We start from the raw sequence: 25518 nt of genomic DNA, 5'->3' as shown, positions 1-25518 counted from the left end.
ATTATCCAAGTTGGTTGGATATAATACTTTACAAACAAGTATGACCCTTAATATTGGTAGGTTTCAATTATTGACAATTCAAACAATTAATTTATTACAACAAAGGTACGCTTCTTTATTGTCCGCCTGAGAACTTTGTTGATAACAGACCTAGTTTTGATTTTGTTGGTAACATGTCTGGTTTTTCATATGAGTCATTTGCAGGTTCGATCCAATCAGAAGTTTCCATGTCGTCATCTCTTGCAAGGGAGGATAGATTTAAAAATGCATCCAAGTTTGATGTTTACTCTTTCGGCATTATAATGTGGTCACTCTTCTTTGAGGAAGACCCATATACAGTTTACAATCACAAAAAGATGAACTTTTTCAGGGAAACTGAGGAAGGAAGCGCTTTCAACGTCATTACTCAAATTGTGAAAGGCAAAAGACCAACTATTCCATTTATAAATGATGCTCAATTGGAACATTGGTCAAGAGAGTTTATACAGCCAAACGAAAAGCGAATCTTGGACGAGTATTCCCTTCAAGGAATTATCAATTATATGAATTTAATGCAAAAATGTTGGCATCAAATTCCTCAAGAAAGACCAAACTTTGAGTCAGTCCTTTGCGATCTATATGAAATTATGCATTTATGTGGAGGTTCAATGTTAGTCTGATTAAACAACAAATTTAGTTTATTCGTTTTGAGTCTTTTTTCCTCTTACCAACACTTTTTCGATGTCATTACTGAGTTTGATATCTAGTGAAGACTCTCCTCTCTGGTGCATTACTTTCAAATATCTCAAGGCCACAAACATTTCTCTTCCCAATCTTTGATTTAGTGTTTCCACTGGCCCTGTTGGTTCAGGTTGTGCTGGTTCTGGAGGTGGAATTGTTGTATTCAGTTGGTCTTTCTTGTTATTAGAAGGTTTTTGCTTGGATTGACCAGGTTTCTCTGGTACTTTATCTGGTATCTTGTAAACTGGTTCAATTAGAGGTTCTGCTTCGAGGGCCTCCTTGTTTACAATTACAAATATTTGGGTTTCCCTTGCATCAAGTTGTTTTAGTACATTGTTTTGATTTTTGTGCAAACTCTTGAATAGTGCCATCATGGCAGTGTTACCCAACGTATTATAACCAATTTCAAACTTGATAAGAGAAGTATTGATTTCCATAGCCTTGCAAATAGCTAAAAATCCCTCCTCACTTATTCTGTTATGTGAAATATTGAAACGAGCAATAATATCACTCTCTGCTATATATTGAGCTAACATTTTACAGTGATCGTTGCTCAATCCAATCCATTCCAAGTTCAAATCAACAATTGAACTGTTTTGTCTCAAACTGGAAGCCACATGAGTCAATCCTTGTCGTCTAAGCGAAGTCCATGAAAGATTGAACATTTGAACTCTTGTACCAATGATGAGACTTGCCAGAGTTGGACCAGCACTATCAGTAAAATCGTTAGAGGAAATATCCAATCCTTTCAATGTGATGTTGTCACATACGCCTTCAGTCAGTAATTTTAGATGGCTATCATTCAAGTGACAGTTATTCAAATTAATTGTGTCTAAATGTTCATTCTTTCTAATTAAATGTAATAGTAATTGTCCACAATCTTTTAATTCGTATGGATTGACATAGGCGTTCTGCTCGAGTGGTTGAGGTTCATCCAAATCAATAGATGAAGTATTTACAAATCCTAGCTTATTGTCAGACAAGTCAAGATGTTTGATTGTAGAGTTTCTCTTTAAAGAGTTTACCAAATCATAAAGACCTTGAGATGTGATATTGTTATCTGAAATGTTGAGGGACTGAATGACGTTATTAAGTCTCAACATGGAGGATATAGCCTGAGCACCCTTGTCTCCAAGAGTTAAATGGCTCAAATCTAGTGAAGGATTATTGAACTTTTCAATAATTGAAAGAACTGGAAAATTGAAGAATGAAAAATTATCACACTTTTCTAAAAATGCCTCAATACCATTAATTGTCTGAAATTTGTCTCTTTGCTTTCTTCTGGAATTCATATGAGAAGATCCAATCTTTCTTTTGACCTCATATTCTTCTTCCGCTTTTTCTTCTGCCTGTTGATCAAATGGAGTCTCCACTCCATTCGTTGAAGATCTGACGCTTGAAACAGGAGAATTTTCCTCAAAAACTTTATCAGTTTTCCCAAGAAGGGTCTCATAATTGAAAGCTTCTTGCTCAGTAATTGATTCTGCAAACAAACGTGTATTTGACAATTCATTGGAAAGATCATTTAAGGCAGCTAATTCTTCCTCTAATTCCCTATCAATTAAATCATCAATATTTGCAGTATCTTCCAATAGTAAATTTTGTTTCCTTCTTCTCCTTTGTCGTTCCTCCTCTTCTTGTTTAATTTGTTGAAGTAGAGAAACAGATTTTGAATTACTTGCAAATTCTAATCTCTTTTCCAACTCAGCAGAAAAGCTCTGATTTGATGATAAGCGAGCGTTAATAAGACCAGCTAATTCGGAAAGAACCTCACTCCTCACTTCATCCAATTCCCTGAGAGAGCTTCTTCCACTTGGTGGGTCCATCAAGTCCGAATCCTCAGTTCCTGCCTCGGAAGGTGGTGATTTATTGTATTCATCCTCATCGTACTCAGCAATTGGAGTTTTTAGAAGAGGGCTAATGTTTGATTTATGTTCCTCTTCAAATACTGTATGACCTTCCTCCATATCTTCATAAACATTGTCTGTTCCTCCAGTCATATTGAGGCTCCTCTCGTTTCTATTTTGACTCATTTTATTTGATGGGCTTTAAATTTGTAAATTTAGTTACCGCCAAAAATTCTAGTTGATAATTTCAAAAAGTTATTCTCAAATTTATTACCTTCTGTGATAGTCTCTGCCATCCCTGTCTCTTCTGTACTCTCTACTGTCTCTTCTATCATCACGATAGCTCTCTCTATCTCTACTGTCTCTTCTATCATCACGGTCTCTGTAGTCTCTGTTTTCTCTATGGTGAGATGGAGAATATTTGTGATCTGCTGGAGAGGAACCCATCTTTCTCTTCTTATCATTTGGCTCATACTCACCTCTTCTTGGGGTATGATGATCCTCATCTTCGTGATGATCTTCTTTCTTTCTTTTAAGTGGTGTACCATTTCCACTGCTAGAACTGCTGGAGGCTTCTGGTTGTGATTCTTCCTTCTTTGGGATCTTCTTTGGAATCTTCTTCTTCAAAACATCCTCAACAATGGTTGGCACGTCAGATTGTGATGAAGATGGTTCTGAGGATTCAGATTTAGATAGCTTAACATCATCATCTTGCATCTTGTCCTCATCTCTGTCACTTGAATCTTCAATTGGATCGCTTGTATCTTCAGTATTCTTGAAATCAAGAGTTGTTTGACGCTTGACTTTTCTTTTTGGAGCAGACTTTTCCTTGAGTGGTGGTGATTTAAGAAGTACATGTTTCTTCTTTGGAGTAAAGTTCCAAGCCGATTTAGCTTTTGAAGGTGATCCTTGAACATCAATCTTTCTTAATAAAGAAATAATTTCTTCAATACGTGAAAGGAGTAGACCCTCTCTTGGTGAATCCTTTGATCCAAACTTGAACTCCTTATCTTCAAACAACTTCTTAAAATCAAACCCGTGTTTCTTGATACCTCTGATAAGTTCCTTGTCGTGTGCTTCTGACTTCCACCATTTAGGTAAACCTGAACCTGTTGGTTTCAAGTATTTCATCTTGCTCTTATATTCATCCCAGTTTGGATAAACAAGTGTATAAAGACTATTCATTATATCAATTCTTTGAATTAATTTCTTTGCAGTACCTGGAGCCAAATCATCAGTTGTTGGCTTGTTTGAATCTTTCTTCTTGGATTCTTTAGTATCCTTCTCTTCTTCTTCATTGTTAAGTATTTTTGCTGCTTTTACCAAGTGAGTAACGTAGGTCTTTACAGCACTTTCAGTTTTTCTCAAATTGGCCAATGAAATAATTTTGGCATAGTTAGGCTCACCAGATGATTCAGCTGGACATAAACCAAAGTTGATAAGTGTCCTTTGGATATCTGCCTTTTCTCTCTTACTCCAAGAGTCAACAATTGTTTTTGGTTCAGAAATTTCAGTTTCTTCAAAAGCCAAATCATCATTATCATTTTCATTAGATTTAAGTTCTGCAAGAATAGAAATATCCTTTTCCTTAACTAATAATTCCATGAGTTTGTTAGCACGTTTGTTAACCACAGCAATAGTTGGCCAAGAGCCAGCATCCTTCTTTTCCTTTCTACTCTTTGCCTTTTTCATGTGCTCTTCATGTTTTTCCTTAAAGCAAAGAGAGGTGTCTTCTTTCATTTCATCAAAGCGACCATAGCCATATAAATCAAAACCAACTAATAAGTCCCTATCGCATTCCCTATCCCACCAGTCTGTAGGAGCCTTAATGCCCACCTTTGGAATATTATCAGTGGTCAACTTTGTAAAAGCTTCAAGAATCTTTGTGAGACGCAAATTAAACTTGAGCTTTTTGACCCAAGTCTTTACAGCTCTTTTGGCTTGTTCAATCCACTCCTTATCTTCTAATACTGGATGAACACCTTGGACTTCGAATGATTTACTTGCCTTGGAAAGTCCGTTATAATTCAACCTTACAAAATATTCACCACCAACACCAGGAGCATATAATTCACAAACATCACCTTCCTTATCCTTTTCCTTCAATTCGTAGAATCTAACGCAAAGGTTCTTACCGGAACTCTTGGAACTGCTTGCTTGAGATTTGGCTTTCTTCTTCTTGGAGACTCTTGCTTCTTGTTGAGCAATCTTAATAATTTCAATACTTGAAGTGGAAAGATCAGCATCTTTAGGTAAATGAACCTTCAAGATATCACCAGCTCTTGCTGGTGTGTTTTTGAGCTCAATCTTTAAGGAAGAACTTGGTAAATCGTCATTATCTTCAGGCACTGTTGAGGATTGCAACAAAATCTTGAGGAAGTCGACATCATTTTCGCCATCACACATAGTAATAAGTTGACTGACAAAACTTTCAGCAAGAGAATGAATATCTTCAATAGTATGAGCATGAAGTTTGTTCTCTCTAATAGTTCCCCATTTACCCCAACCAACTTCCAATAAAGACTTTTGGAATCTTTGTCTTTCAGCCTTATACCAACCTCCAGCCTTTTTCTTTGAGACAGTCTCTTTAGAGTCGTCATCTGATTGATCAGACTCTTCATTACGAGTTGAACCATTTCTCAACCTTGGTTGTTCAAGAATTGATAACCATGCCTTTGCTTGTTGTTTGTGATCTTCATCTAACAATCTGGCATACATCATTTGAGTAAGAAGAGTTGCCAATTCATCATCTGGCTTATATTTGAACTTTTCAATTTCATGAATCTTGATATCTACAAGTGCCTTTACGTCATTGAGATATTCCTTTTTTTGTTCTTCAGTATCCAAAGAAGAATCTTCACTCAATAATTTCATCAAACCTGAAGCTGTCTTTTCACGTGGAAGTAAATTTTCCCATTCCATGTCTTCAGAGAAGCAGAATGTAGCTTTAGAAAAGTTAGAAAATCCATTAGATTCTGATGGTTTAGCTTGATCATATCTGACAATAGTTGCTGTTCTTTCCATGATGGTATCAATATCTTCGTCCATCAACAATTTTTGTTCTTCTGTATCATCAATCTTGAAAGCAGAATAAGCACCATGTCTTAGTAAAAGTTCAATTTCTTCTTTTTCAAGTGCTGGTTTGTTTTGCGTACTAGACTTGGAAGTGGATTGGACAAATTCATTATTTGATGACAAAACAGCTCTATCTAAACCTAACTTCATTGAAGCCCTTTCAAAGATTTCCTTTTCCTTTGTATTCTTGGTAAGAAGACGATAAATCTTGACTTCCTTGGTTTGACCAATTCTGTGACATCTAGCTTGGGCTTGCAAGTCATTTTGAGGATTCCAATCACTGTCATAAATAATGACAGTGTCAGCAGAAGTCAAGTTAATACCTACGCCTCCTGCTTTGGTGGAAACTAAAAATACAAATGTATCAATGTTAGGATCATTAAATCTATCAATAGCTTGTTGTCTGATTGATCCCTTAATGGTACCATCGAGTCTTACATAGGTAAAGTTTCTATACCTCATGTAATCTTCAAGAATGTTCAATACGAGAACCATTTGACTGAAAATAAGAACCTTATGGCCACCTTCTCTCAATTTTCTCAAGAGCTTGTCTACAAGAATCATCTTACTACTTGATTTAATAAGAGCCTCATTAACTTCCACGTCACTCATACCTCTGGTAATGTTTTCTTCAGCACCACTAATCAAGAATGGATGGTTACAAACTTTTCTCAATTCCATAAGAACATTGTTTAACTTTGGAACATTTTGTGATTTGGAGACACCCTTCATTAAAAATTCTCTATTTCTCTTGAAAATAGCCTGTTCGTATGCTTTTTGAATTGAGGTTGGGACAACTTCAACGACAATTTCTTCCTTTGGAGGAATACTCTTTTCTACATCTTCCTTCAATCTTCTAAGAATGTATGGAGAAATTAACTTATGTAGTCCTTCCAATTTCTCAGAACCAGACTCACCCAAATTTCCATATTCCTCTGAGAAAACATCAAGATCATAAAAAGTCTCAGGATCTAAGAATTGTAGCAATGAGAACAATTCTGTTAGATTGTTTTGAATAGGAGTACCAGTCAGCAAAAGTTTGTGTACAGCGTTAAAATTCTTAAGAATTTGTGCCAATTTTGAGTTGTGATTTTTCAATCTATGACCTTCATCAACAACCAAATATTGCCAAGGTATCTTTGAAAGGTAAGATGATTCAGCCATGACAATTTCATAAGTTGTAATGAGTACATTAAACTTGTATGTCTTTTGATGATAAATTAAGTTACCAGTCTTTGGATGTTTGAAGAAGAATTCATGATTCTTCATTACCTCTCTTGATTGAGTATTACCATGGAATACAAGAACATTCATATCTGTCCAATTTTCAAACTCTCTCTTCCAGTGTTCAACAGTGGAAAGAGGTGCAATAACTATGAATGGACCTCTAATATGTTCAAAAGCTCTCAAATATTCAAGTGTTGCAACTGTTTGAACAGTTTTACCGAGACCCATTTCGTCGGCAAGAATTGAATTTCTTCTCTGATACCAACAAAATACCAACCAATTCAAACCTTCTAATTGGTATTCTCTCAATTGATTACCATCTCTAAATGATGGTGATTCTTCTAACTTTTTGAATTTGTGAGGAGCTGGTCTTGCAGGTATTCTTCTATCTTCTGGTGTTGGCAATTTATTAATCCTCTTGTATTGCTCAATCTTTTCCTTGTCTTCAATCTTATTTTCAAATTCCCAAGTTGATTCACTATATGTAAGACCTTTCCATTTTACACAATAAACTTCAGAGTCATCCCAAACACCACGATCAATGATACGCTCTACTTCTGTAAATTCAGGATTGAAATATTCTTCCAATCCTTCAAAATACTTGACATCATATTGCTTGTTGAATCTATTGATTTTGTTTCTGGTTTGAATATCATCATCCAGCTCGTACCTAGGTATCCACTCGCAGTGCAAGTAAGATTTGTTCTTATATTTACACAAATATTCTATTGTTTCCTCGCCACTATTAGTTTTCTTTTCTTCGGAACCTTCTTCTTCGTCATCTTGTATTTCTTCTTCTTCTTTCTTTACTCGACAAGCTAAAATTAATTCTATTACATCGTCTTTATCTTGATCCATAAAAACGGTAGGTCCTTCATCAGCACCGAGTTCTTCTGTTGTTTCACCTTCCTCTTCGGATGAAGAGCTCTCTTCTTCATCAGAATCATCATCCATAACAACAACATCATCATCATCCGAATCAACCTTTTTGGATTTTGCACCACGACGTCCACCACGTGTAGTTCTTGCTTTAGGTTTTGTTGTTGTTGTTGCTCTTCTTCTGACTGTACGTTTTGGTTTAACTTCTTCTTCCTCTTCAGAAGGTTCCTCCTCTTCTTGAGGTTCTTCTGGAACAACTTCATCTTCTTGTTCTTCAACGGTTTGTGTTTCCTCAGAGTAGTCAATCTTCTTGGATCTTGTTCTGAGGTCTCTCTTTGGGATTTCATAGTCTCCTGCACCAATTGTGCTTGATTGTTTTGTTCTTGAGCCCCGATCAACATTTCTTCTGATTTTACGTTGTCTTTTTGGTGCTTCTACTTCTGCTTCTTCGTCATCGTCGTTATTGACAACTACTTCGTTAGAATCGTCCATATCATCATCATCCAATGCTTTGTAAGCTTCGTCTTCATTATAATTCTAATGTTGTGTTGACAAGAGGTCAAAGATCCAATGTTATAAACCCATAATCAACAATACATACCTTTCTTGCACTGCCTCTTCGTGAACGAACAGGTGCTCGTATTACTTCTTCTTCCTCACTTTCAGAACTTGGCTCCTTATAGTTCTATTTAATTATGGAATTTTGTGAATAAGCGAAACCATCATCACGATGAAATATTAATTTAAATTATTTGAATATTACTAACGTACATTTCGTGATGCCCTAGTTTTACGAGTGGTAATAACCTCTTCTTCTGATTCTTCCATGACATCGTCTTGATTTTGAACTTCTTCCTCTTCTGATGCTGCCTCAGAGGATGATTCGTTTTTCAAAACTTCTTCCTCGCTATCAGACATTGTATTTAGTAGTAGTAGACTATTATACGAGTGTTAGATCCTTTAAGGATTATACTTTAGTTGTTGTAAAGTTTTCAAATTGGCTGTGCCGATGATGGTTGTGGTGATAGATAAAAATACTCGCAAAACTTTTGCTATGAATTTTTTCTTCAAAAAATACTATGGCAAGTTAAAGAGTTATTTTTTTTAGAATCGTTACAAAAGTAATTGGCGCAATTTCCCTCTCCAATGGTATGGATCCAATAGTTTGTATGCTTCAACAAGAACCCACGACTTGTCAAGAGGTGGTAGATATCAATCACATCAGAATAAAAAGATTCACACACTGGTGAATAAACCTTTACTGATTCGAAAAATAATTTCGAATTTTAAAATTTTAAAATTATTTCGATACTTCGTTTCTGATATGATTTGAAAATTCCAATAAATTAATACCTTAATTGTTGTGATCTATCTTAGAGGCAATTTACTAGTGATTTCCAAATTATCTTGATGGATAACAAAGGCATGTTGCGTTGTGTGGCTAAATGTTACTTGATTTGATATTCCAACATTCAAACATGCCTTGTCAAGAATCTTACAAAATTCTTGTTCGTCCACAACTGTTGAGTTTTCCAATTCAAGGATGGTTTTTCCTTCATATGAGTTTACATCAAATACATGATCTAAGAATGAGAGAACGTGTTTTCTTGGAACCCAAAGATCAGCCGTAGAGAAGATAACCCTCAACTTATCTTTGTGATCTCTCATAGCATCTTTGAAAGTATTTTGAGATGAATCATTTCCAAAAGAATCCAAAATTTCTTCAAACTCATGACTAGCTAAGGTTGTAACATTCTTAATAATTCTCATACTATCAACATAGTAAGGAATCCATGGAACAAGAATTGGTGACGATCTTCTTGACAATCTAATCACAAATGTTGGAAGAATTGGTGAAGCTAAATTGTAGAGTAAATTGGCAAGATAAACTCTAAGAGGAGCTTTGATTGCATACTGAAGCAAAGATTGTCCATTAGGAGTTTCACTGTGCATGTTTTGAACAGTCGGATAAAAGAATATTAATTTGTCAACTGCATTATCTACAATTGTTTGTGTAAGAGGCTGAACTATTGGGTGGTGAGATTTCTTTTTGCAAACATTCAATCGCTCCATAACTTTGGAAATCAAAAAACACCCAACGGAGTGGCCCTGTAAGATAAGTTTGGCATTTGGAAATTGTCTATGCAACTTTTGCACAATTAATGTAAAATAATCGACCTGATCATTTAAATTGTATGCCTCTAACGAATGGTATAATGAGGAGGAGGAAGAGTTGGATTTAAACAAGGTCAAACCTTGCCAAAATTGGGAAGGATAGTAATAGGAATGACCTCTCAAACTAACAGCAATTACCAATCTGTTTTTTTCTTCTTCCTGATTGTCTAATCTTTCACATAAACGTTCCAAGAACTCGTGATAGATGAGGCAATTTCCAGGGTTTCCAGGCACAAAGACATAAATTTCCTCCACACTACTCAATTTTTCGTCTTTTTCAATTGATTGCGAATTGAAAATGTTACATGATGGAGTGTAATTGTGAAAGTTTCTTGCGTCATCACTCTTGAAATTTGGTGCGCTCATCTTGCACATGTACTCAACTTCAATACCATCAACAATTTTAGATTGATCACTAATAACAATCTTTTTCAAAGGGAATTTATAGAGAGGAGCATCTTCATCATCATCTCTAATATTCTCATCAGTGGTAATAAATTCAAATTTTGACAAGGTTGGTAGCACGCCACTTGCATATTCCTTCATCATTCTCTTCTGAACAGAAGAGTCGTGATTTAACTTTTTATCAACGCCACTCATGATGTAACTCTTCAATAACCAACGTAAGACTCGGAACACGATATATATCACACCTACAACTGCCAAAATATCAAAAAACGACAGCGAAATATTATTCAGGGGTTGATGTGATGAGGGCTGTGGTTGCCTTGTCGCCATTTTTTTCTATCCACTTTGTTTACAATTAACTCTTTTAGTAACTTGGATTTTTTACAAACTAATTGGATGAAAATATTAATATATTGAATCATTGCAATAGATAATGAATACATATAATGTGCTTTTGTAAATGATTTATTTGGTTTTATATTATCTTAATATAATTTATAATCGGGTGGATAATGCTAGGGATAATGTGTTGTTTTTGTATACTAGTTAAAGCACAAGAATTATTTAATATACTATTAGAATTTAAGATGTTAAAATCAAAATGTGAAATATTTAATTCAATTAATGATTTTAATCCATTTAAATTATCAATAAATAATTTGATAATTAATAATAAAATTAATTTATAATCATTTAATGGATAAATAAATTTGAAATGACTATCGATACCACTTTAGAGATATCTGAGAGTGTTATCGATCAGTATTTAAAGTTTCTCACAATTGATGGTCACAAAATTTGATGAGTGTGGGATTTGAACCCACGCCCTTGCGGAACACGGTATTAATCATACCTTAACGTGTCGTCTTAGACCACTCGACCAACTCACCATCTATTGATGACCTCTAAGCATGTTATTATAAAGAAAGGAGAGATGATTTTTAACGCGGGAAAGAAGTAAAATGTGACATGGAAGAAAAGGGAAATGAAAATCTCTGAAACGTTTATTTAATAACAAACCAAGTTTCAACAACCACGATTGAATTCTAGCGAATTAATTAACTCTCCCCAATCCGAAAGGTCATTTCCACTCCTTGTAATGGTCATTTCTTTCAATTGAGGGTTGCTCCAAATTGTTTTAACAAACTTCAATGATAAATTTCTTGATAAATCCAAATCCACAAATGAATACCTTGGAAGCAATTTGAAATAATTCACTGAATAAATTGGCAAGTGAAACAATTTAAATTTTGGATACTTGTTATGAAGTTTTTGTAGCATTTGCAAAACTGATTCTAAACTCTTGTCTTCACCAAACAGAAAATTCGGTTGTACATTACACAGATAAATGAAATATTCAATGTCAATCCTATATCTACTCAATATGTAATCGAATACTATTTGAAAGTTTGTTTCAATAGCACTCAATAAGTACGCCTCTATATTCAAAATATAGCCTGGAGAGAAGATTCTATCTAAATCGTCCACATTAATTCTTGTACTATTGAAATTAGAGTGTATTTTAGGTCCAACAAATGATTTGTTCAATCTTTGACATTCTATAACTCTAAAATGCAAAGTTTTACTGTAATTTCCGCTAAAGTTAACATTTACAACTTTTACATTGTAAAAATTACTCAAAATCAATTTGCTTAAATCGCAATTTGAAAAGAATTTCAATTCACTGCTCCAAAATTCTACATGTTCAACATTTTCAAAGGTAAAAGATGAATTTGTGAATTTTTCAATATTCTGAATAAATTCATATATCATCTCTGAATAATCACCTCTATTAGTCTTCTTAGGTTTCTTATCATCATGACTTGAAAACAAAGATATCAAAAACGATTTATAAAAATCAAATTCATGTTTTGGACTCTGACTTCTTCCTAAAATTTTAAAATGTAAAGAGAGTGGTTTAAAACTCTGTACGGAATGGTAGAATGCCTTACAAGTTAAAAAGAGTGGTTTCTTATCAAAGTTAACATCGAGTTGATCGGTGCAAATTTCATCATTAGAATCCATAATTTTACTCTCAAATTCCTCTCTTGTCCACTCCGAGAGATTAAATCGAGGAATCATGAGTTTCTTATATCGACACAATTCACCCACATAGTCTAGATAGGTGAAAATTTCGTGATGAATTTCTTGAGGGAGATTTGTAAGCATTTTTTTTTTAAAAAACTCCAACCTTAGAGAACATTAAGAACATTTGGACATTCCCCTAAATCATTATCAATATTTAAATTAGGTTTTCTTAAATTTATATTGGCCATTGCAACATGAATGTAGTTGAAATTGCTGCCTATAACACTTGAACTCATGTTTGGCGCCAATACAAATCGTTGAGTTTTAAAAAATATTTAGAATGAAATAAATCAAATTCAAAAAAATGAAAAGACTAACAACTGGAAGCAACAATTTAATTATTAAATACAACATCTTACATGGATCATCATCGTCATCCATAATATTTCATGGTCGTCATAACTCAACAAGAAATTTTTCACTCTTCCGATCACGATATGTAGATCAACTTCTCACTCAAATAAAGGATGAATATAAAACGCTGCCACGGGATGAGCTTTTACTCGATGGAAGAAAGACCAAGATATATGGATTCATCAAGACATCAAGTTTAGATAATGATATCATACTGGAAAAGCCACAATTCTGTGCTCCCAATTTGAAAGAAATGAAGCAACCAACAAGTAGTAGGAGTGATAGAGACATTGTTGCTCTTCATTATCGTGTTGAGAAGGAATCCATGTTTTCCAATCAAGTATTGGTGGAATATTTACTTTTCAAAAAGCCATTGGATTTCATTTTCCAAAGAGATTTGAGAGATAATTCCACTCGAGAACTGATACAAATTGATCTATCGGATCGTCTACTCAATGGTGGAGAACTGAAAGCACTCCAAAAGGACGAATTACTGACCATCTTGCAAAGAGAACGAACTCTTTATCTACATTCGAGAGAGTTAAGTCCTCTCCTTGATTCACTTCAAGATTTTGCTCGAGTCAATCATATGAAAGTACTGTGTAATGATTCAAATCTTAAGTATGACTATGATGGAAAAACCATCATTAAGGAGAGTGTTATAAGGAATGGCGACTTGCTCATGTTAATGGGCCAAACAAATAGAGTTATTAATTATGATGAATTCAACTGTTCTCTCATCTCATCCTTCTCGGAAGACAATTTACACAAAAACATTTCAAAACTTGTATAAATTAGTAAGATTATCTCAATCAACTGTATTAGGTTTAAATTTTCACTAGATCTCATTGTTATTACAATAAAGATCCTCAACATCACAATGATTCAAAATCCATCATTGGAACATTAAGAGTTGCAGAGATGAACTTCCAAAAAGTTGTTCCGCCAAAAGTTTTACGAATTTTTTGAATCATAGCCATTTTTAAACAGAAAAAAATGAATGAACAAAGTAGGGGGAATCTCTCCACTCTCTCATCATCAACAATAAACGGAAGACAAAATAGTAGGGAATTTTCAACAGCTAGTAGTGTAAATAGTGAGTCACCATTGATTAAGCAACAGAGCTTATCGGAATATGAGACGAAAACACAAATACCACTCTCTATTTCAATAGTTTCTGGATTGCAATTAGCTGATTCGAGTGGTGAATTTAAAGAGAATGCTTCTCCTATTCACATACCTTTACAGAATGATAAGAAACCAGTAGAGATGGAAAAGGATGAAGATCTGGTGGTTGTAAAGGCAAAAAAAGGAAGATTAAGATTCAATTTTACAATAGGAGAAGCCATTACATTTGTGGCATGGATTATGGTCATTGTGTTTGTAGCTTGGTATATCAGTAATTCCATTAGTAATTATGTCACTTCTTTGGGTAATCCAACAACCTCATTGGCGTATGTGGAGTCTTTACCTCTCTACTATCCTGCTATTACGGTTTGTAATTGGAATGCTGCTTTGGATTGTGATTATTGTAATCTTACACTAATGTATTCAACAACAGTCAATCAAGAGTATGGAACTATTGAGCAGTTTGAACTTCCTCACACCATAACAGAGATTGAACAAAATGGCCAATATTTTACTTGTTACGGTAGGTTTGGTTGAATCAATGAAAAGCTAACCATTATTTTCATTTTGGAAATTGTAGTATTTAATAATGATACTCAGAACCTATTGGCAGCCAATGCAACTGGTTATGGAGGCACCATTAGTTTATTCTTTAGAGTACCACTAGCTCCAGTGGAACGAGATGCTAGATTCGGGTTGCAAGTTTCTTTCCACGAACCTGGTACAGTCCCACCAGTGTTTGCAGAAACAAATTTTGCAATCTCCAAGGTTGATAATTATTTCGTCCTTACAAAATATGTCACTACTCGATTGAAGCCAACAATTGAAGATCCGTCTCTTGTTTCAGTTCGGTGGGAATCAAAACTCTCTATCGTCAAATTGACTGAGGTTGAAAAAGATGTAGTTGTCATTTCGTTTGCTTACTCCTCTCTCAATGAGAACAGAATTACAGAAGTGTTAACCTCTAGCATTGAAGGTCTTTTGGGAGAAATTTCAGGAATGGTGGGTATGATGATGGGAATTGATGTACTCAAATTATTGAGAGGAGGATTAGAAATACCCTATGCTGTTCATCACAAGACTTTAAGAGGTATTTGGGAAATATTCAATTGAGCTAGAAAAGTGGGTGAAAATCAACCGTGTTTAGAATATCAGATTGGCAAACTTTTCAGTTAATAATCTGCACAAATTAAATACTAACAACAGCTAAAGGAAGGTAAAAAAGTTTAGATAACTTTATATTTTAATAAATTAAGTTAATTTGTACATTAGTGTTTTAATTGAGTAGAAAGTGAGACAATGAATCTCAAGAAAAGAGCTTTAACTGTGTCTCCATTTGTTCCTAACGCCTGTTGACACATTTCTATTAATTGGTAATAATCTGGACTCTTTGTCTGGTCAAGATTTAGTAAAGTATCGAAAATGGTTTGCCAAACATCTCTAAATTTCCAGAATCTCCTTATGGATTCCTTAATTAGATACTTGTCTTGAGCGTTCGTTGTTACCTCCATGTCCTTCTTAAAAAGCATTTGGTGGATGATGTTACAAACACTCCAAGTATCTGATGCATATTTCCACTTGTTTGGATATTGTATTGATGATTTGAAAACTTCTGGTAATGTTTTGGGTTCACTTTGGAAAACAACACGGTTTGGAAATAGTTCTAAATCAATAGACCTGGAAAAGTTGGTGAGCAGTAGACCCTTATTACTCCAACCCTTTCCATCTATACTCCAATCAGATAGATCAGTATCTTCATTTAAAAGCAATAAATTAGATGGAGAAATATTATTGTGTGTAATGTTTGCCTTATTATGCAGAGTTTGCAAAATATTGAGAAGTTCTAAAGTATAGTACAAAGCAATTGTTTCCTCAATTTTTGCTTGTGATATTGCCTGTGTGAGAGTAATGTTATTTACAAGGTTTTCCATCAATAGAATATCATTATCCATAACATAAACTCTTTGAATATTTGGGAATCTATGATTTTCCTTCTCTGGTATTCTTCTATACAGCTGATCGATCACATAGTACTCATAGAAATCATTTGGTGGCTTAAATTTCAAGGCAAATGATTTGGTATTAATTCCATTGTTACTTCTTACATCCTGTATTTTGATCACATGTTCAGATAGTGCTTCTTCGGCAAGGTATGTCTTTGTACTCAACTTCAAGCTTAATGTTTGAGTATTATAGTCGATACCTTTCTTCTTTTTACTTAGCTCCAGCAGAATAGTTTTTAAATCTATAGATTCAACTCCTTTACAGTCAGTAATACGACTGTCTTTAAAGCAATTAGTTATGTTAACAATATTAGTATACACTTTTCGTATATCTTCCATGTACGGATTGATTACTCCATTATTTGTGTATTTTGAAATAAGGGCTGATATTCCTTCCAATGATATCGCACTTTCTTGCTGTCTATCAACAATGAAAGTTTTTGAAATGTTAGATTCATCTCCAAAATAGAGACCTGATTCATCTCCTGTATCATTAAACTGATGGAATGCACTTAGGGATCTATTTCTTTGAGAGAATGAACGTTCTTGTTGAAGACTTGTATTTTGAAAGCCAGAAGATGTCTGAGATGGTATTTTAAAGGTACTACTGGATGGTTGAGCTGTCAGCCTAGATTTCTTAATTTCAGCTGTTGTATCTTCATGTATGGCAAAATTATTATTTGTTGATTGTGAAATTTCATCAAGTTTTCTCTTTTTCTCTTGTTCTTGCACTTTACGGAACTTTCGTTGTTCAAAGTAATTGTTTTCAATTTCAGTATCAATGGTTCCCTCAAAAAAGCTGGCAATAGTATGTTGAGCGTAAGAAGTAGGAGTTGCAGCCATTGATTTTCTTGCATGTACTGTGGTAATATCACTTGAAAAATCAAATTCAAAGTCGTCGTCTTTTTGTTGAGGTTTGCTTGATGGTTTTTCAAAATTCTTATTCATAAGAATAGAGGAATCATGATGCTTAGGTTGTTCAATTAAAGATTGGTTGTGTGAAATTGATGATGAACTAGGTATTGTTTGTTTGTGATTAATCATTAAATCAGTGGTATTTAAATAGTGCATTGCTCTCAATTCCTCAAAAGTAAACTCTGCACCTGGAGTAAAGATTAGATTCTTGTCATATCCAATCAAATAATTTTGTGGGGTTGGTGAAGGTGGTCTTGGATTGTTAACCAATGTTTCCACAGATTGATGTGCAACAGGTTGTTTGATTACAGTATTAGTTACGGTGGTGGTGGTTTTAATCTTAGGTTCAGGAATTGTTTGTTGTTGTGATGGTGGAGGTTGGAAATATTCGGATCTGTCTTGTTTCATGCTCGATAACAATTCGGATACAACACCTCTCGTTTCAGCCTCCTCATATGCTGTTAATTCATCATCAATACGTCCTGTTCTTCTCGACCAAGTGGCCCAGACCTCAAATAACTTTGGATATTTAGGAGCAAATTCAAGTAGAGTTTGAATGTGTGGAATAGGATCATTGGTATGAGCCTCTGCATATAAAAGCCACAAATCCCAAATTGTTTTATCGGAATATAATTCAGGTGGATAATTACCACCATTCATAAAACTGTTATAATACTTTTCGAAAAATCTCTCAATGACATCACCTCTTGTTTCAAAGGCCAAATCACTCTCTTGAAATCCGGAAAGATATCCAACAAGACCAGATAATAATTGTGTATCCTTTTTTATATCCATAGCATTGTCATTAGATATTCCAGAGTAGTATTTATCGATTGCATCTTGAATTTGTTTTTGTTGACGTTTCAAGTGCAGTTGAGAACTCATTTTTTTTATTTTAAATTTTCATTTTAACAACTTTTTTGGCGCCAAAATTTTTATGGTCAAGTTTAGGGTAATCGATATTAGATTTCAATAAATTCAAATCAAAACGAAATTTGAATATGTTTGAATACTGCAAATGTGAGCTTTTTGAAAGCAAATATTAATAAATTTATTAATATTATAATATATAAAGAGTAATAATAAATTAAGTTAAAGTACTAGGGATTGAATCAAGGATGAGGAAGGCATAAACGAAATATTTTGACAAGGGTTTTTAAACCCAATTCTGATAACAAGAAACTCTTGTTTTCTTTTTGCTTGAGAAAGTCTTTGTACATATTTTACCTCGTTTACATTGATGATAAATATAGTGGTGATGATTATCACTTCTTAAATGATGGAACAAAACTTATTGATCCGTCGAGTCTTGTTCTTCTTCATTGAGATTCATCTCTTCCATCTCCTCTAAGACCTCATCAACCACATCATGACCTGGTTTTCTTGGAGGAAATGTGAATGAGGTAAACATAGCTTCACCTAATTGTGGATCTTGTGGAAGAGCATGTACTGTGGAGCATCTTCTTCTTGAGAGTGAGAGGTAAACCTCAGGAGTCATTTGTTGAGTTTCCATATTTTGTATTATTTGATGAGCTTTTGCTTAATTAATTGATGATGATATTTTGATAAGTAATTTGATTCCTTTTGTGTTTTTGAGAGTAACTATTTCTATATTGCCAATGCCTGTTGAAACTATTCCTTCTTGTGTTGATTTAATATACTATTAAAGATTACTTTCTGTTGTTGTTTTATTGTGTTATTGAGGTTAATCGGATTGTAGAAGAAATTGAGAGGTCTTTTTGAAACGAACAGTTTTTTTAAGATGATTTATTTTGCAAACTGTTACAGTGTTGGTGACACCCTGCATCTCCATGTCCTTAAAAGAATCCAACATTTTCATATTTGTTTTAGTATGATTTTGGTAAAAAGGATGTTATAAAAAGGTGACTAATTGAAAAAAAGCAATTAACATTCTATCTGAATCATTAAAGTTATTCTTATATTAATTTCTAGTACTATTTATTCCTCCTTAGCAACAAAATAAACATTATGATGACAAGTATGAAATAATATTTTCAATGTGTGGGAGAGTGATGGAGGAATGAGAAAGGATTGAAAGAAGGTAAATAATAAGGGCCTCTCTGTTCATGACTTTTTGATTTTGTTTGATACAATCTTTCAAGAGGTGAAGGTAAGGAAGGTTGTAGAATAAGCAATAGGCTCCCAATCCTAGTTCCTTGTTTGACAATTTTGTCCAATCTATTGAAAGTGAAGAGAAATAATTATCCAAATACGATTTTACGCATTCTATAAAGTGAATAGAAATAAGGGGCTTGATTGGTTCAATTGTAGAATTTCTCGATTGTAATAAATGATCCCTCGAACTATAGTACGAGAACAGTTGTTTAAAACATGAGGTATAAATTGATTTGGAAAGAGTGCAATTCTTAGAGTCTGTGATGATCTTTAGAGAATTAAGGATACACTCAAATAGGTACAAAACATCTGGGCAATCATTTGTCAGCGACTCAGTTAGAGCGTGATAGAGCATGAGGGCAACATTTCCATAGGTATGCTCATTAAGTGAGAGGGAATTGATGGCGTTGGCAATATTTCTATCATCCGATGAGATGTTATTCTGAGTAAAGATTCTATATTTCACATATGGTCCAATATGAGTGTGATAGGACATTTTTTCGAATAATTTAACAAGAGATTCAGGATCTTGATCAACCAGGTTTGATATAAAGTTAGAATGTACAGTTGATCTTATTCCTTTAGGATCATCCTTGTAAGTCAAATATCCTGATTTCTTCTTTACATTAATAATATGGCTCTTAAGTGGGAATTCACTAATAGTTAGAGGATAGTACCTCTCATTCATGGTTGTAATCTTTTTAAGAAGATGAGCCTCTGGAATCAAACAAGGAGAAAGTTTGTGTAGAACATCGCCATGAGTAGTTTCTATTTGAATTGGTACGTGACATCTTTCTTTGGTGTCAATATCGACAGTTTCTATAAGTCTATTTTCTGTGGAAAGAATATACATGTGTCTAAGGGCTTGTGAATGGTATCTATTGTCAGTTGTAGTTTGAGGGAAAATTGGGTAAATAGAACAAAGAAGAGCAGCAATAGATCTATCATTTGTACTCAGTGAACAACGTCCACCTCCCAAGAAGAGTAAACCCAAAGACATAGACAAAGCCATATGTATGCCATATCCTCCCTGTTGAGTAGCTGGTGATGCTACATATTTCTGTCTTAATGATTTGATGATACGTATAACTTCAATGTTACCACTGCCAGCCATCACACAACAAATACTCAATAGAATAACAGTTGTAGCTCTATCAGTTGTGTATTTGTCTAGATTGACAGAGTATGGTATTTGCATTTGTTCATTATTCAAGAATATTTTGAGTTTTGATTTGATGACTTGTTGTAACAGTCCAAGTAAGAGATTGTATGCTTTCGTGTCGTGGGATCCAGCATATTTCAATCCAATTGCCATACAACATCCACTAACAGAATAGGCATATATCTTTGAGAGTTCACTGCTCTCAACAATAGATATTGGTGCAGTATTATTCAGTACACCTGGAAGTTTGGATTTGATCCATTCATCAGTATTCTTAATATGATCCCACATAATTAGAGACGATCCAACGATTCTCAAAATGATCATATCTGGTCTGACATAGTCCAACATGTATTTGGTGTCTGGAACTTTCATTTCAGAGGCAATTGTAAGGTCGTGTGTTTTCAAGTATTTCAAAGTTAAAGCAATACAAGCACCTTGTCCAGTCACATCCACATTGACAAACTTTTCATTTTCCTTAATTCTTGAACAAGAGGTGTTAACAAACTCACTAGTATTTTGACCTTTTCCTCCTTTTTGTATCATTTGAGACTTTGATTTGGATGCCATCATTGCAAATGTGTCAAACTCTGGTCGTTTACTTCCTCCAGTCATGTAGGAAAGAAGTCTTTGATCCATTTTGAGTTCATGACTGCTTCCATTGGCACCCTTGGCCAAGTGGACATATCCAAGTGCAAAACCTGCTGAAAGTGAATAACTTTCTCTTGAATTGGTGGAATTATCGTTTGGTGGTCTTGCCAATTCGCCCAATAGTACTTCAGTCATAAATCTATGACCACTTCCCATATATAATAAACCAATGCCAACAAGTGCAGCACCACTTACTTCCATTGGCATTTCCATATCGCTCATTCCAACAACAAGGGAAGGAACATAGAGTGAAAGTGATCTTGTAATATATTGGTCTTGTGTTCCAATATATGAGCATGATAATCCTAGTAAAATTCCAATAGTGGTTGCTTCGTGTCTCTGTTGAAGATAGCCATAAATATCAGTTGGTCCAAGACATGTCAAATGACCTTGTAGACCTAAGGCTAATAAGAGGCCAGCATGAGAGACACTATCGTTTGAAGTCTTGTTCATAAACTGTCCAGCCCTCTTGTTTGGCTTGTGGAACATTATCCACTCTTTCGTTATTTTAGAGTCTCTTCCAATTGTTAATCCAGAGGCCACCCCATTATGGAATTCAGCCCATTGAGTGCTGCACGAGGCAGAAATTTCATTTTCTGGTACTATTTTTGATACATCTATGGTCATAATAGCTCTATTTCTTTTAAGTTTGGATGATAAAACTATTGGAGGTATTGTCAAAATATTACTCGTGGTATCATTAGAAACAGATCCTGAATTATTATTCTTCTTGCTGGCAATGGAAAGCATTCCTCTTCCAATACAGAATGAAAGAACTTGTTGCTTCATGTTGAGTAGGATTTTACGTTGTAATTCTGGTGCATCGTTAGGATCAAAACCATCCAAATCATCCTCGCTAAGTTGAAGTGTATGCTTTTGAATCTGAGTAGGTATACTACTATCTAGCATTTTACTCACTTGCTCAAGTCTCCTATCTTCACTCCAAATCATATGACCTATATCATCCTCAGAATCTTGATTACTGGCAATAGAAGGGACTCCTGTTCCCAGCGTTTTTGTAAATTCTGAAACGATTTGATTTCCATCCAGTAGAACTTCGGATTCAGATTGGGCTTGATTATTGACAGCCAAATCCTCTCTTTCTATGAGCTTACAGTATTCAGGGGTTCTGGTTACAGGTTGAATGCTGTTTCTACATTGTACTAAAGCCTCTCTTATTGGAAGTGAGACACTAAATGGTAAAAAACTCAATCCATCAACACTAGAGAAGCCCTCTTGTAATAAAGCTATTGCTACACGTTCGTGTGGAGGTAAATCAAGTAGCCCTGTTTGTAAACCGTTGATATCCATTGAAACACTGTTATTATTGCTCTCAACATTGTAAAGATCTTCCTTATTGGTAACAAGTAAAGAGAAAAACCTGCAAATCTTTCTTGAAAGACTTGTTGCCGAGCAATTAGTGATTGAAGGATACATTAGATCAACATTTAAACTCTTATTGATAAATATTTCTTCAATCCATCCTAAAATGGTTGGTGCAATTATACCAGTTGTGTAGTAATTGTTGAGGAATTTAATCTTTTCAACAACCGGGAACTCAATGTCAACTGGATTAGATGGCACTGTCAAAGTCAAGGTGTAATTAAAGTCCCTTTGGTAAACTTCACTAAATGCTTTCCATTTCAATTTGTTTGAAAGATTGAAAAGGTATCTGACAAGAGTTTCTACATTGTTCCACTCTGAGGTGTGTAATTTGTAATTTTCGTAGAGTAAGTGTATTGAAATCAGAATCAAAGGCAAGTTTTGGATAAGTACCTGTTTGTTTGTTCTCAGTTTGGATGTATTGAATATTTGACTTGATGTGGCACTATTTTTTGTATGGATAAGTTCCATTAATTTCCATGGATCAGATTCCTGAGTGGTGGGACTATTTGGTTCAACTCCAAATGTTAAATAATTTAACAGGTTAATGAAAATATCCCAGTCATTAGCATTTCCAATCCTAGATGTTTGAAAGTCGTAGAAAATACTCGAAAATAAGTCCTTTGTTAGGACTGATTGAAAGACTGAGAGACAATCTTGTACTAGTTTCGAATTAGGGCAAATATCAAGTCTATATCTTAGAGAGTAGTCGGCTGTTTTAAGGGAGAGTCTATTGTCCACAAGATGTTCAATCTTTGAATATTGACTGTCAAGGGCTTGTTCCCACATGATGAACTCACCATCCAAAACTAATATTAAAGAGTAATTGGAATTTTCTGCCAAGATCATCAAATGTAAGAATCCCTCTATATTTCCATTAAAAAGTGTTTCATTTGCTAGAGGGTAGTTAAATTCAGAAATGGATACAACACCTTCTTTGAAAAATTTTGGTTTAAGAATGAATGCCTCTTCTAGATCATTTCTGAAGATGGTGAAAGCAAATAGGCTATTGTTATTAATCAAAAAGAGGGTATACTCAGTACCAAAATTATTTTGTGGAAAGATTGAAATTTGAACTGTTTCCAAATTGCATTTCAAATAGTCTGAGAAATCATTATTATCAGCATATGGTATTCTTTGAACAAAACCTTCTTCCATTATTGAATATATTGACAATATTTTGGTGTTAGTATTGAAGGTAATCATGAACAAGTTCAAAAATATGTAAGCAATGACTTCCTCTTCACTTTTCAAGTAATCATATATTGGCTCAGTCATTAATATATCATCTTCCATATCATTTGATTGATTATCAACAACAGATGCAAGAGCTTTTAAATCTTCCAATGGATGTGTTAAATAATAAATAATAGGAATAGTGCTAGATGGATCTGGGTTGACTATTTTCCGTTCCACTAATAAATATTCATCATTTAAGCTCCAAATTTTGCTCATTTTACATGGCAAAGAAACAATAAAAGATCTTCCAGACTCGCCATAAATTTCAATCCTTGAATTATCCAATAATATACACAACATTTTTTCATTTGATGAGAAAGTACACAAGCAAACATCATTTGGAATAATAGGAATATTCGGATGATGTTGATGACTGCTAAATTTATATTTTCTGTGTACTCGGAGAGCATCCGAACTTCCATAATACCAAATAACTTGTGGAGGCTCTAATTCCTTGTTATTTAATTCCGTAGGTATTTGAATTACGATCCTCTCCTCTCTTCCCTTGTTTATAAATGTGAATATCTTCGTTAGTGTGTATTTACTATTCGAAAGTGATAGAGGTTCCTTGTTGATGAGCGTGAGAACAGGATTGTGATGATGATTTTTCATTTTTTTTTGGCGCTGAAATGATTTTAAAATGTTTGGCGCCAAATAAATTTACAACATCTATTCAAAAAAAATGCCAAGAGACGTAGATGACGATGATGAAAACAACTCTGAACAAGAGGAAGAAGAAGTAAAAGCCCCAACATACAATTATGATGAGGTTGATGAAGAGACTGGATTTAAAAAAGTTGATAAAATGATTTGGGATTTGTATATTAGTGCTAGGGAGGCCCATCAAAAAGAAAAGGATAAGGAAGATGGTGAAAAAGAAGATGAGCCAGCTGAGGATGATTTTGATAAGGAAGGATTTATTGCATCTACTGTTGAATCAAAACAATTAGATGAGAACAGAATTAAAATGGTTTTGAGACTTGGATTATATTCGGGTGGAGTAAATGAATTTAATGAAAGAGAAGGATTGGGTTGTTCAATCTATTCCAACTTTGATGAATACAAGGGAGGTTACGAACAAAACTTGAAACATGGAAAGGATTGTCTCTATATTTACTACTCTCAACACAACTCCCAAAAATCGATACCACCAGTTGATTTGGAAATTGTCAAAATGAAGGAAGATGAAAAAGTTAAAGAAATACTTGCTAAGGAATTAAATGATGACTTGAAGTTACAAGAAGCTTCAGATTACATTTCAACATTGGAACCATTCAAGAAACTTGGACCAAATAGAGTTTTTTATGTTCTTAAATATGGGCCTTATCCATTCTATGAAGGATCCTATTGTAAGGACAAGAAACAAACTGTACTTGAACCAAAACATGTGCCTGAAAATACAGAACATCCATCAATTGAACTCAATGATAAATCAATCATGAGGTATAAGGATTGTTCTCTGTATATTGGCCAATTCTTTGATGGTAAAAAGCACGGAAAGGGTATTATGTACTATGCAAATGGTGACATTTACAATGGAGAATGGAAGAATAACCAAAAACATGGAGTGGGTGACTATTACTTTGCTTCAAATAATAGTACATATAAGGCAGCACATTGGGAGAATGGTCAAATCAAGACTGGTACTTGGGTGATGCCTGGTGGGACTACCTATGAATCTAAGAACTTTAACCAAACACCAGCAAACAGTTCTGGATCTTTCCTCTTTGCATCAAAGAATGGAAAAGGAGAAAAAAAGCAAATTAAGGTTGAAGGAAGTTTTGTGGAGGATGAGTGGCAACCAAAGGCAATTAGTGCTCAAAATGCTTTTGATCCTGAAAAGTCATTTATTTGTTATTAAGTGTACAAAATGTATAAATTACAATTGATTTCCAAGTAATTCGAATAGCTTATTCTGAGCAGTTGCGAGTGATGATTGTAAGGACTTGCATAATTTGATATATTCACTAATTTCTTCCTGTTTGCTCAAAGAGCCCGATGGGTTAAACACTGTACCATTCTTATAGGAATAGAGTTGCATTTTGAGAGTAGAAATATCGTCCTGCAAAGATTTTGAATAGGTTGTTTGCTTTTCATGTTCAACCTGTTGATTATGTAATCTGATTTC

At 34.3% G+C, this 25518-nt stretch overlaps 9 protein-coding genes and 1 non-coding gene across 10 annotated transcripts; 3 read left to right on the top strand and 7 right to left on the bottom strand.

Moving 5' to 3' along the window:
• Nucleotides 1-677: 677 nt before the first annotated feature.
• On the bottom strand, nucleotides 678-2720 carry NAEGRDRAFT_61638 (uncharacterized protein; the record flags this gene model as incomplete). The annotated part of the gene is made up of 1 exon (XM_002683262.1): nucleotides 678-2720. One exon carries the CDS (start codon nucleotides 2718-2720, stop codon nucleotides 678-680), a length of 2043 nt encoding a protein of 680 aa, XP_002683308.1.
• A 117-nt stretch (nucleotides 2721-2837) lies between these two features.
• Nucleotides 2838-8240, bottom strand: NAEGRDRAFT_61637 (chromodomain helicase DNA binding protein; the record flags this gene model as incomplete). The annotated part of the gene is made up of 1 exon (XM_002683261.1): nucleotides 2838-8240. One exon carries the CDS (start codon nucleotides 8238-8240, stop codon nucleotides 2838-2840), a length of 5403 nt encoding a protein of 1800 aa, XP_002683307.1.
• An 876-nt stretch (nucleotides 8241-9116) lies between these two features.
• On the bottom strand, nucleotides 9117-10523 carry NAEGRDRAFT_61636 (uncharacterized protein; the record flags this gene model as incomplete). The annotated part of the gene is made up of 1 exon (XM_002683260.1): nucleotides 9117-10523. One exon carries the CDS (start codon nucleotides 10521-10523, stop codon nucleotides 9117-9119), a length of 1407 nt encoding a protein of 468 aa, XP_002683306.1.
• A 607-nt stretch (nucleotides 10524-11130) lies between these two features.
• NAEGRDRAFT_t2 lies at nucleotides 11131-11221 on the bottom strand. Its single transcript has one exon. It is a non-coding gene; the product is annotated as a tRNA-Leu (tRNA).
• A 136-nt stretch (nucleotides 11222-11357) lies between these two features.
• Nucleotides 11358-12500, bottom strand: NAEGRDRAFT_61635 (uncharacterized protein; the record flags this gene model as incomplete). Its single annotated transcript, XM_002683259.1, has 1 exon — nucleotides 11358-12500. The coding sequence occupies one exon, from the start codon at nucleotides 12498-12500 to the stop codon at nucleotides 11358-11360; it is 1143 nt and encodes a 380-aa protein (XP_002683305.1).
• Nucleotides 12501-12723: 223 nt separating this feature from the next.
• On the top strand, nucleotides 12724-13566 carry NAEGRDRAFT_45285 (uncharacterized protein; the record flags this gene model as incomplete). The annotated part of the gene is made up of 1 exon (XM_002683569.1): nucleotides 12724-13566. One exon carries the CDS (start codon nucleotides 12724-12726, stop codon nucleotides 13564-13566), a length of 843 nt encoding a protein of 280 aa, XP_002683615.1.
• A 203-nt stretch (nucleotides 13567-13769) lies between these two features.
• Nucleotides 13770-15014, top strand: NAEGRDRAFT_45284 (uncharacterized protein; the record flags this gene model as incomplete). Its single annotated transcript, XM_002683568.1, has 2 exons — nucleotides 13770-14424; nucleotides 14482-15014. The coding sequence occupies 2 exons, from the start codon at nucleotides 13770-13772 to the stop codon at nucleotides 15012-15014; spliced, it is 1188 nt and encodes a 395-aa protein (XP_002683614.1).
• Nucleotides 15015-15169: 155 nt separating this feature from the next.
• NAEGRDRAFT_61632 (uncharacterized protein) lies at nucleotides 15170-17704 on the bottom strand (the record flags this gene model as incomplete). Its single annotated transcript, XM_002683258.1, has 1 exon — nucleotides 15170-17704. One exon carries the CDS (start codon nucleotides 17702-17704, stop codon nucleotides 15170-15172), a length of 2535 nt encoding a protein of 844 aa, XP_002683304.1.
• Nucleotides 17705-18110: 406 nt separating this feature from the next.
• NAEGRDRAFT_45282 (uncharacterized protein) lies at nucleotides 18111-23690 on the bottom strand (the record flags this gene model as incomplete). Its single annotated transcript, XM_002683257.1, has 2 exons — nucleotides 18111-18285; nucleotides 19633-23690. 2 exons carry the CDS (start codon nucleotides 23688-23690, stop codon nucleotides 18111-18113), a joined length of 4233 nt encoding a protein of 1410 aa, XP_002683303.1.
• Nucleotides 23691-24072: 382 nt separating this feature from the next.
• NAEGRDRAFT_56558 (uncharacterized protein) lies at nucleotides 24073-25254 on the top strand (the record flags this gene model as incomplete). The annotated part of the gene is made up of 1 exon (XM_002683567.1): nucleotides 24073-25254. One exon carries the CDS (start codon nucleotides 24073-24075, stop codon nucleotides 25249-25251), a length of 1179 nt encoding a protein of 392 aa, XP_002683613.1. The 3' UTR covers nucleotides 25252-25254.
• Between the last annotated feature and the right edge of the window lie 264 nt (nucleotides 25255-25518).

The sequence above is a fragment of the Naegleria gruberi genome (assembly GCF_000004985.1).
Source record: "Naegleria gruberi genomic scaffold NAEGRscaffold_1, whole genome shotgun sequence".
In the NCBI taxonomy this organism is placed as follows: Eukaryota; Heterolobosea; class Eutetramitea; order Acrasida; family Naegleriidae; genus Naegleria; species Naegleria gruberi.
This window is presented reverse-complemented; position numbering and strand designations above follow the sequence as displayed.